The sequence below is a fragment of the Topomyia yanbarensis genome, chromosome 2, assembly GCF_030247195.1.
Source record: "Topomyia yanbarensis strain Yona2022 chromosome 2, ASM3024719v1, whole genome shotgun sequence".
In the NCBI taxonomy this organism is placed as follows: domain Eukaryota; kingdom Metazoa; phylum Arthropoda; class Insecta; order Diptera; family Culicidae; genus Topomyia; species Topomyia yanbarensis.
In genome coordinates this window covers 198,183,000-198,194,985 of record NC_080671.1, presented here as the reverse complement: position 1 = coordinate 198,194,985, position 11,986 = coordinate 198,183,000, and the positions used below count along the sequence as shown (strand labels likewise).

Here is an 11,986-nt window from a genome sequence, read left to right as displayed (position 1 = left end):
GATCGCTTCAGTTTATCCGCGCGAAGTTTGTACGTTGGGCATGTCAAAAGTGCATGCGGATTCTCCCCACAGTAAACACACTTCTCAGAGGGCCTACTGCAAGTATCATCCGCATGGCGTTCCCCACATTTACCGCACCGTTGCTTATTGCTACAGTAGGTGGCCGTGTGACCTAGCTGCTTGCAATTGGAACAATTCATGACCCGCGGTACAAACAGTCGCACAGGTAGATGAGCTCCTCCCACTTCAACGTAGCTCGGAAGTGCAGATCCGGCGAAGGTTACGCGAAACGAGTCTGATGGATAGTAATTCCCATCTCCGATGGACTTTAAGTGCAATTGCATGCACTCCAAAATCTTAACTGATTGAAGGTTAGGGTCCTTAAAGCAGCCAACCCCATCATTCATCAGATCATCGACAGTTAGACCCGCATCACTTACCACACCGTCGATCTCCACATCACGAGAAGGAATGTAGACGCGATACTCCAGCGTAAAGAGGCTATTGCTAACGATACCATTGGCCTGTTTCAAGTTAGTAACGACTACGCGCAGTTTATCTGACTGAACCTTTTTAATTTCAGTTACGACCGAGTAACGTTTTGTCAGCTCCCGTTCAACAGTTATGCTGTTTAACAATTTATTTTTGGGCAGAAAGTATACCACCCAAGGACCAGTGGATCCATCCTGGTAAACCTTGACTCGGGGGGGCTGTGAGACATTGGGGGAAAGTGGGGGAAGTGGATCGACCATAACATCATCTGTCTCCGAATCAGATACACGTTCCTCTCCCCCATAATATTCGTCTTCGGAGGGTGATCCTTCTGTTTGTTCCATTTTATTGCGGGAGCAACACGCTCGACCGCGCTATTTAACCAAATACAAACATATTTGTATTTGATTTAACTTAAATCAAAATAAAAAATCAAAAACAATAAAAAAAATCGATAAGAAAAATAAAAAACGAAACACTGGTGGTTGGTTCCTGACGAGCTGGTAGGTGAATTGATCCTTCGTTTATTTTGTCCGTCACCCGCGTGACCTTCACACAGTAGAGAGCTGGTATAGCTCGTCTAAACAAAGCCGTCTCTCAGGCAAGAAAACTGTTTAGTACCGCACTAATTTTTCACTACTTCACACAATTTAATGTTTATAATGTTTATACTCCAGCCCTTACTGGGATAAACACCTTCACCGATATCGCCTAACTCAAGGTAATGTTACAACAAACAACGCACGTGTGTAAACTGAAAGGGCGCTCGGTTAAGAATGAATAATAATAATGATACTAAATGATACCAAATAATTATTTTCATATTAAAAATTGTGTTTTAATGGTGCCCATGCACTAATTCGTCCTAGTTAAAATTTGGGTTGAGGGGGGGGGGGGGCACGCATTTTTGGCCTAGGGCAGAAATGCCGATCAGACTGGTTCTACACCAAAAATGTACTATAACGAAACTATAAGGAAATACCAAACAAAAAAATCTTAATGCAGCATGCGTCCGATTTAAGCAATAAGCCAAAAAATTAAGAATGTCAAAATCAGACCGCATTTTTTGTATGATTGTTCATATTTGTATATAGATTTTTCTTTTTTATAAAGTAACGACATTTGATTAGCAAGAGACTGGAAGGTGTGAAATATTTTTCAATATTAAGAGCTACAGTACTTAAGGAAGAGCAAAGAGTTGAAGGAAGAAAGTTTAGTAAACCGTGAAATAGGGTCATGGGCAAGCTTAGAGTTTCCCGGCAACATAATATTTTATCTTCTATACCCAAGAGTCAGGATATTTTGGCATATATTGACTACTGCGTGTAGAAGATAAAAGGTTAAGTCGCCGGGAAACTCTAAACCTGCTCATTGACCCTACTCCACGCTTTTCTAAACTTTCTTCCTTCAACTCTTAATATTCAAAAATATTTCACACCTTCCAGTCCCTTACTAATTAAATGTTACAACGTAAAAAAGGAAAAATCGGCACACTCTTAGTCATTAATAAAAAAAGAAAAAGAAATGTATTTGTATATTTTGTGAATAAGCGTAGTTTGGGTCCTTACTATTGACTTTGGCGAATTATAATCAGCCTATTCTCGCCCTGTTTCAATTATCACCCAATTCCAATATTGTGCCCTTTAAGATAATCGCTCGAATTGCGATTATATGAAAGCTCAACTCAAATAGGCGCGTGACAGCCACCTATATAAATTCACAGGAAGCTTTTTCTTTGAAGCCTTCGAAAAGCACACAGCTGGTAGAAAAATAAACAAACATTGAAAGAGAATACCATCTACCCACATTTGAGCGACCGAAAATAAAAGTCGCAAGGACAGAACATGCTTCGTAAAACCCGTTTCAAATATATTAGAACATGAAAACCGGAAATAAACTTCAAGCATAAAAATCGAACTGGGACATTCCTTTGTAAGAGTCGAATAAAAAAAAACCTTCAGTAAAAAAACCGGAAAAAAATATATCCGATTCTTATAAAGTAGTTTTTGTTAGCCGACTTTTAATCTTGAACATCAAGATATACGGATGCTCCTACGAACGATTTTTTTTGAGCGATTTTTATACTGGATCTTCATCCTTGCCGTGTTTTACGGATGAGACCTTATTAAGCGATTCTTATATTGAACAATTTTTGTCCGATTGTCATGCTTGAGGATGTTTTTCCGATTTTTAAATTCTAATATGTTTGAAACGGGTTTTTTGAAGCATGTTCTATCCTTATTTTCGGTCGCTGATTTACAATAGAGACTGCCTATCACTCCTATAGTTCGCTTATGACTGTCTCATTGTCTAGTGGCTCCATTGAAAACGGCTTGCGGAGCAACTGCGGCTATATTTTATGCGCCTTTCAGACACGCGCAATGTATTGTCGCGCTTATAATAAAATCTCACATTGCGGGCGTCTGAAAGGCGCATCAAATATAGCCGCAGTTGCTCCGCAAGCAGATTTCAGTGGAGCTTTATTTTTCTGCCAGCTGTGTGCTTTTCGAAAGCTTCAAGGGAAAAGCTGCCTATACATTTATATAGGCGGCTGTCACGCGCCTATCTCAATTGAGCTTTCATATAATTGCATATCGAGCGATTATCCTGCAAGGCACAATAAGATTTTATTATAAGCGCGACAATAAGCATTCAGTCAAAATTCACTTTGAGAGGAAATTCTGGAGAAACCATTAATCGCTGATTATAAATCACAGCAGGAGACGAAAGAGAAAACTTTTCTTTTTCATTAAGTGTTAACATCTATTGAAAGGGAAATTATGTTGTTTCATAACTTAGTAATTCCAATGAAAGCAGAAAAAAATTGATCTATGTTCCAAAGACGAAATATTAATTATTTTCTGACCTAAAACTGAAGAGTATTAAGAGAATTTACTGAAAAAAATGCTACAAAACTCCAATTCAGCTCTTTATTAACATGAGAAAATAAAACTAATTCTAAAGAAGCGAAACGCTACAGCAATTAGGATCAAACATAAAAATTCAAAGTTTACACACAGAAGATAGCGCTTCTCTAGTCCAGCACGACAGATTTGTGTACCTAGCGCGCTACGCTTCTATGAATGACGTCATCAACGACTATTTAAACGGACGGATTTCGCCGAAGCAGCTCAGTTGCCTGTTGAGCAGCAGGCGAAGCAGATCACTGCGCTGTGTGCTTTTACAGCCAGTGTAACTGAGTTAGAAGTCCGTTAGACTGCATGTGGAGGTACGCTACCCAGTGAATGCGAATGAGCTTGTCCATATGCTATCTTTTGTGTTGTGCTCGTTTGCAGCACACTTTTATGTATAATCATTCGTACACAAAATAGTTTGTACATGCGAACTCCATTGGCAAACACGGTTAACATAGTGTCGTGGTATTAGTTGTCTCTTTCGCTCTACCCATCATCATCAGCGTTGATTCATTTTGTTTTGTGCGCTTGGGTTTAGTGTTTGAGGCGAATGTGTAGGTAGATAGAACTAATTTGTTACTAAATTGCACAACGAAAGTTTATTATTTACGTTCGATCAATTCATTGATTCATTTCCCCATCACGTGATTCATTTCCACTCAGCCTATAGTACTTTGATTCTACTAATAGGTACATACTACAAAGCCTATTTATGAATGAATACACTGCCACTTGAAAAACCATTGCAAAAACGCATCTTGTCCATATATAAAATTGTTTTGGATTCTTGTATATTTATAGTTTCGATATTTGATTAAGACCACTGCATTCGCTATATTTATATGCGTACTTTAGGAAAGTTATAATAATGGCAAAATATAACTGCTTCGTCTATACATGAAATCCCAGGTAACCAACAAGCATTAGTGTATGCAGTAAAGTAGCGTAAAATTTGCATTCCGGATGCTTCTTGCAGTATGCTGGCATTCGTTATGCATAACTGTTGTTAATCAGCATTTGAAAAACTGTTTAAAAACTTCTTGCCAGTAAGCAGCATTCTGAATGCACAACAGTAGTAAAAAAGCATTTTCATAGCACAGCAGTAATGTAGCCGTATATTTTGCCAAAAGCGACTTTTAAATAGCAGTTAAAACGACTTAAGTGTTATCAAGTAGCCGTTAAGACGCATTCAGCATGCTTATTGGTTACCTGGGATGTGATTATATTGTCTAGAATTTGATGTTTCTTCACTGGTCCGGGTTTTTTACCACACACAATCGAAAAGTTAGTACAAGCTAATCTTATTCTATAAAGATTTAGTTCCAGATAATAGTACGGTCACAGTTTTCTGTCTTCTTTCTTCAGATCTTCTTAAATACGTTTAATGGGATTCGATCACCTACTACAAATGAAATGACCTGACAACCAAGAAGGTTTGGTTCAATATGTAATATTCGATGTTGATTGGTTGTGATTAAACCATACGTAAAAAATATATTTGATTTATTACCATAAATGTACTAAGAAAATAAATGTTTTACATTGTAAGTAGAGGTTTGCCCACTACTCGGGTTCTGGTTTGCCCGGCGAACCCTTCTTTTCAGGGCGGCCTAGGTGCCTCTACAGAATTTCGGATTTTCGTAACAACAAGAAAAGTAAACAAACTAATAAATTATAAAATTTACCGACTTTTATTCCCGCTACTCTCAACTGCTGCTGCTGCTGCTGGTGATCTGCTACTGCTGGCGGAAAGGAGGGCGGTTTCTTCCGACCGGCCGGGACAACAACGGCCGCGTTCTCCTTTGGTCGTTGGCTGCTCCGGCAGCGGTCCTTGACAATTAGCTAGGGAGGTGAGCTTGGCTCCTTTGTTGGAACCTCCCTAGCGACGTTGGTGACTAATCACCGGATTCACTTGCTCCCCGCAAGGAATCCCAGAAGACACCGCAGTGTTCTTCCCAGGTGGAGCCGTTGTCCTACCTGCTTCCCTCTCCTTGACTGTTAGCTGCAGAGGAGAGCAAGGCTCGTTCGACTTATCCTCTGCAGCGAGAGGGGCGGGTGCGTCGGATCCTTAACTGTTAGCCGGGGAAGCGAAAACTTCTTTACAATTAGCTTCCCCCGACCGCGATCCTGCACCACTAAATTCACTTGTGCCCGAACCACGGGCCGGCACTTTTGACGGATTTAATTTGCCGTCAAACACGCGCACTGGAACGTTTTCTAGTGGCGGAAAACTCCCGAGAAAAAAAACTTCTAAACGGACGTCTGTCTATCGCCGTGGTTCGTCACTTTCTGCCTTTTACGATGGCCGCCTTCCGCACTCGACCACAACAAACAAGCACCAAAAAAACGCACCGCCGCATAGCTGTCATCGCTATAGCACAGCATAGTCAGCCCACTTTTGCAGCGAAAGGAGAGCGGTAACCTAACTAAACCCTATGCTATTTATTTACAAATACACAACAAAAATTACTACACCTATCTGGACTAATAACAACGTTCATGGACTATTATTTAAATGAAATTTACATCAAAAACATGAACGAGCATAATGAGCAGCGGTGAGTTATGTTGCAATAACAATACACTCTACGGAGAGAGTACGCACAAATAGGTATATTTCCACCCAGTGCTAAATTGTTACCCTGACGGGTTACAACATTAAGTAGTACAGTCCTACGTCTACAGCTCGTGCAACCCCATAGGGCTGCCCCTTGTAGTTTTTTTTCCAATGGAGTGCATGTAGTCCGCATGGACCAGCTCAGCCATTACCCAAACTATCCATCTGACCCATACCAGGACTGACAACTATAACTGTTCCACCTGGTTTCGAAGAAAAAAAAACTTTTACTAGGACGGATTTGCCACCTAACCTTACTTATTACTATTAGGAAACTTAAAAATTTTGGCCTAGCTCAGTATATTTTTTTTTTCGTTATCTAGCCTGTTGTGTAGATTTCTTACCTCCAATCAATTTCTCCTCTGCTATATACACGCAGAAGAAGCAGGCCTTCTTGACACAACAAAACGATTAGTTGAATTTCAAACTTGACGAATGACTGTTTTAAACTGAAACGGGCGTTTCTCGAAAGCACCTATTTGGTTTAGTCCAAAAAATACTTCAGAATTCCGGTTCATTTTCGACTGAGCTTAACTGGAATGAATGAATATCTTAGTCAGGTTTTGTGATATGTTCGCTAACTTGGATATTATTTAATGCTTTTAACTATGTTATAGTTGAGTGACTTGAAGCAATCAGCGAGTAGACTAGTTTTAGGCTACCTTTTTTTTAATTTCGTTCATGTTTCCATTTCATAGTCTTCGGTTGATCGTTGGCAGAGATTGTCAACGGCTAGGTACCTTTGTGCGTCAGGTATTCGCTGAATCTCAGCGAATCGAAATGTGCATCGAATCGAAATGTGCCTGCGAACAACCTGCCACAACGCGTCCATACTTATTACTGTGCCAAAGAGCAGGGAAATAAAATTCTGTGGTCAAAGTCCGCGATCTAATTCTAATTTTTCCCCGTCCCTACCACACATACAGATTTTTTTAATTTTTCAGCAATAATTTTTATTTAGTTTAATTACCTTACTCGGAAACTTCTTTAGGCAATTACAAAACGAAGTATATAATTACAAACGCCATATTGAACAATGTATTCAACTTTTCTTACACTACAGGGAACTTACAAGTTACTCACATCACTTCATCTTTTTCATGTGCATCAGATGCTTCTTCAGGGCCAACTGTTTTTCGCGGAACGACTTCTTTACCTTACCGCGGGCCTTATGCCGAATCATATTGAAGTTTTTACCCTTGCGTTTCTCCCGGTTTGTTTTAGAGCAAAACGGATCATGGCGGTTATCCTTGTAGCCGAATTTTTCTCGTCCCTCGCGACCTTTTTGCATGCTCTCAATACGTGCCTCCTTGTCCGTCTTTCGTTTCTTGTAGATCATCTCGATATCATCTAATTTGACGAATTCGCTTTTTTCTTTCTCCAGCTGTCGTTTCCTATTGTTGTGAGTCATCTTTTTCTTCACTTGTTCCTGTTCGATTCGAGCAAAATCGGCATCAGTAAATAGTTTGGTTAGGGCCAATTCTTGAATTGCTTCCTTGGAGTTAAGCGTTGTTAAGTCAGTTTCCGATGAACATTTTTGAGTCGTTGATTTTTCATTTTTCTTCTTATTTGTTTGTATGACGTTTACCGATTTTTTATCTTTCGATTTTTCTTCATGGTTCGAGTCTTCACCGTCACTTTCTCCACACTCAGCTTCAGAATCTGTCTCCCATTCATCTTCATCATCCGACTGATCTTCGACATCTGAACTCTTCGTTTCCTTAGGTTTAACCACCGTGATTTCTTTCCTTTTTTCATTCATGATTTCATCATCACTTTCGACATCTACCCATCCGTCATCAGATTCCGATGACATCTCTGAGGCCTCCCCTACTTCTAGGTCAGGTGCGGCTGTCAGTAATGCCTCCGTACCAGGAATATGATCCAAAGTATTAATTTCACCGTATTGTTTTGGTTTTATTTCAGCACTCGCTTCCGTAGGACGACCTCGATCTTTTTTTGCCAGCAACATTGGAATCTGTTCGCGGTACAACAAAATCAACGATTTTGCTGCCATCATAACCGATTTCTCTTTGTAATTTTTGTACATTGTAAGATCACGAAGCAAATCCTCGTTCATCGCAAGTGGACAACGTACGCAAATCTCACGGACGGCGTTTAAACCAATTGCCATAACATCACTCGAGTTGCGCTCAGATACAAAGTTGTTAACCAAGGTTTTAATCACAGATTCTATCAGTTCCGGTGGAACCAGTTCGTGAGAAGATTGCGCAGCAAATTGTAAAATTCGTGTGACCTGCCTTTGATGCGGCTGGATAAATCTACGAATAGAAAAAAATCGCAATAAACTTTCCTATGCAATCCATTTGTTCCAACAAATGACTAAATTCTTGGCCTAATTTATTTTTAAGTTGATGAGTATCTTGCCAAAAACTCTATTTAAACTTACCGTGTAATGTATGGGTAAAAACTGAACAGGAATAGCTCATGTATTCCGATCAGTCGAGATATTACATCCAGATGCATTAGTTTGACTTCAAAACGCTCGTTTCCATTTTGCAACTGCTTAAACAAATTTTCAGCCATACCTTGGGGATTATGAATCAAGTGGATGGCTGAGAAGTTGAATGACTCGGCCTTGGTTTTCTTTTTTTGTGCCTGATTGTATAACTTCTTCGCGGCTTCCAGTTGCTTTTTACGTTTTTTGGTCTTCTTATTGATTCGATTTGTCATCATGATACCCTTTAAATTAACTTCTTTGTCGCTATCTTCGTCGGAACCTTTCACATCTTGCTCGTCGGTTCCTAGGAAAAATTTCAAAGACGCTACCATCACTTTGGTCACTTTAGAGAAACAACCAACCGTTGCAATTACATTAACTGTTTTCGCGTCATTCCAGATATGCTTCTTGTACAGCTCAACCATTATATCGATCGACATTTTGGCGGCTTTTGGATTGGCATCCTTCAACATCGTGTACATAAAATTCTGTAACGTCGAATTCAGTTTCATGTCCTTATGTTTGGCGTTCATATTTTTAATATCAGTTATAATGTGGTTCTCGAGAAAGGTTCGGAGAGCTTTGTCTGGGCACCGAAGCAGTTGGAAAAACAATTCAAGCAAATCCAATGGGGAAATCAAATTTTTGTTACGCAGCAAAATCAGAGCTCGGCAGAAGGTGTTTCTCATCTCCGAATTCAGCGTTGTTGAGTGCGTTTTCAATATATCTACGATTGTCTGAGGAAACGTCGTTAATTCCTCTACGTAACATTGAGCTACCTACAACCATATTTCAATGAGTTTATTAAAATAGTAACATTTTAATTCTCACCTGAGCAAGAAACATGATCGATTCGCACAAGCTTTTGCTCTCCTTATCTGGTTCTAGGCGAAAAATTTCCAGCACGCTTTGAAAGTGGTGATATTGTTGAAGGAATTCTTCCCGATACGAATCTGGATCTCGCTTGATCATGTTTTGTAGTTGAGGGAGATTGTCCGGCAGCTGATTATTATGTCGCACCATTGCTTAAAAGTAAATATATCCTTCGATTAAATATAAATTTCAGCACAAAAAACAAAACGCGCTGTTCGATCACATGTGACTATTTTGACAATTAGGTAATCGGTAATTTGATTGATTCCCAGTTAAGTTCAGCCGGAAAATGAGCGGAATGCTGGCTGGCTCTAACTGGTATTCCGGCTCAAGTGATGCAACCGTTATAGTTATAGAATCGCCCAGTAAAGTTCAGCCGGAAATGAACTGGAATTCTGGCTGGTTCCAGTTCGCACACTGGCTCCAGTGACACAACCGATTCTAACTACACTGCAAATAACCCACTGAGACGTCCAAAAAATTGTTTCAAAATTGTTCAACACGGGTCCAACGATAGACATTTGTTGAACGGTTATTTGGACGTTGTCCAAATTGGTCCAACGAACGTCCTTTATTGAACGATTTTGAAACCAACCGTTCTTAGAGGGAATGTACACTTTTTTTCGAAGAGTTTCGACACATAAGATTTAAGTGCCAAGCCACACTGAAAATTCAAGAGCTTTCCATTTGTCCTTTAATGAATTTACACTTCAAAATTAAGTGTGCCACCCTATGACATGATCGACTATCATCACACTTAAAATTTAAGTGTCAACATATTAAATCATACATGTTTCACCCATATTTTCGAAAACATTCCACCCATAAAATTTAAGTTTCAAACCACATGGAAAAATCAAGATTTTTCCATATGCACTTTAATAAAATTACACTTGAAAAGTATGTGTACCACTTAATGGCATAATCGATAACCATCACAATTCAATTTCATGTGTCAGTGCAATAAATCAGAAAAGTTTTGCTCTTTAAATCCATTGGTTTTCACAAGTGCGGCAATATTAAGTGCAGAAACACTTAAAAAGTTCAGTTTTCCACATCAATTTAAGATGGCTGTGAAAAAACGTGCAGAACTGATATTTAGACAGGATTTCGGCAGCGTATTCTGGTAATTTTAGATGGTAAGTAATATATTATGAAAAGTTATAAATTATTGACCTGTTTTTTCTTTATTACAGAATGAAGATGAGGTGCTAGCGGAACTTAAGCTAGGGACATCCAGCTTTTCAAGTGGACGAACTTACGCAGCCAGTTGTCTTCAGAAGCTGAAAAATAAACTTTACTCCATAAATTTGTTATTTGTAAGTAGATTAAGTTGGCTTTTATAATAAAATAAAATAAAAGATCTAAATAAAACAAAAATATATAGTGTACTTACATCTTTATTCAAAGCAAACAATGCTCTTGCCATATAGAAATTAACATTTACACACATGTCTTTCATAAGAAATTATTTATTCTTTAAGTTGACACGGTTGATGTCCACCCAGTTAAGCTCAGCCGGAAGTGAACCGGAATTCTGGCTGGTTCCAGTTCGTATTCCGGCTCCAGTGACACAACCGATTCTAGTTAGAATCGGTTGTTGCACTGGAGCCGGAATACGAACTGGAACCAGCCAGAATTCCAGTTCATTTCCGGCTGAGCTTTACTGGGCATGTGAATTACACTCAATAACTATTTTTCAGACACTTCATTTGAAAGCACCACGCATATGAAACTTAAGTGCGGCATCTGTTGGAATTAACGAGTTTTTAAAGAAGATTGTTATTAAGTGTCTAACACATAAGATCTAAGTGTGAAGTCAGTTGCGGCAAAATTAAGTGTAAAACACTTGAGTTCAATGTGTGGATTATTTGCAGTGTAGAATCGGTTGTGTCACTGGAGCCGGAATACGAACTGGAACCAGCCAGAATTCTTGTTCATTTCCGGCTGAGCTTAACTGGGCGGTTGGCACTTGAGACCAATGAGGGATATATATATATATATATATATATATATATATATATATATATATATATATATATATATATATATATATATATATATATATATATATATATATATATATATATATATATATATATATATATATATATATATATATATATATATATATATATATATATATATATATATATATATATATATATATATATATATATATATATATATATATATATATATATATATATATATATATATATATATATATATATATATATATATATATATATATATATATATATATATATATATATATACGTTTTTGGGACAACAACTCGGCCTACCGATAACTACCGATAAACTTTTTGCCCGGTCAAACCATTCGGAATTCGATTCGGAATCCTGAATGGAGTCATTATGGATTCTAAATCAAATGCAACAACCGATTCTGAGTCGGAATCGGTTGTTGCATTTGATTTGGAATCCATAGTGACTCCATTCAGAAATCCGAACCGGTTCCGGAATGAGTTTAACTGGGAGTGACCCTACCGATATTATTGAATTCTATATCTGGCCACCCTGAGTACTAGAACAAAACTGTCATTCATGACACTGCTTTTATTTATTAATATGTTTACGTTGAAATATTATATATAACAATAAAAA

The 11,986-nt window shown here is 38.3% G+C and overlaps 1 protein-coding gene across 1 annotated transcript; it reads right to left on the bottom strand.

The window, feature by feature from the left end:
• Window positions 1–6,951: 6,951 nt before the first annotated feature.
• On the bottom strand, window positions 6,952–9,616 carry LOC131682619 (protein SDA1 homolog). The gene is made up of 3 exons (XM_058964257.1): window positions 9,317–9,616; window positions 8,435–9,264; window positions 6,952–8,306 (listed from the first exon to the last, which is right to left on the bottom strand). Exons 1-3 carry the CDS (start codon window positions 9,506–9,508, stop codon window positions 7,109–7,111), a joined length of 2,220 nt encoding a protein of 739 aa, XP_058820240.1. The 5' UTR covers window positions 9,509–9,616; the 3' UTR covers window positions 6,952–7,108.
• Between the last annotated feature and the right edge of the window lie 2,370 nt (window positions 9,617–11,986).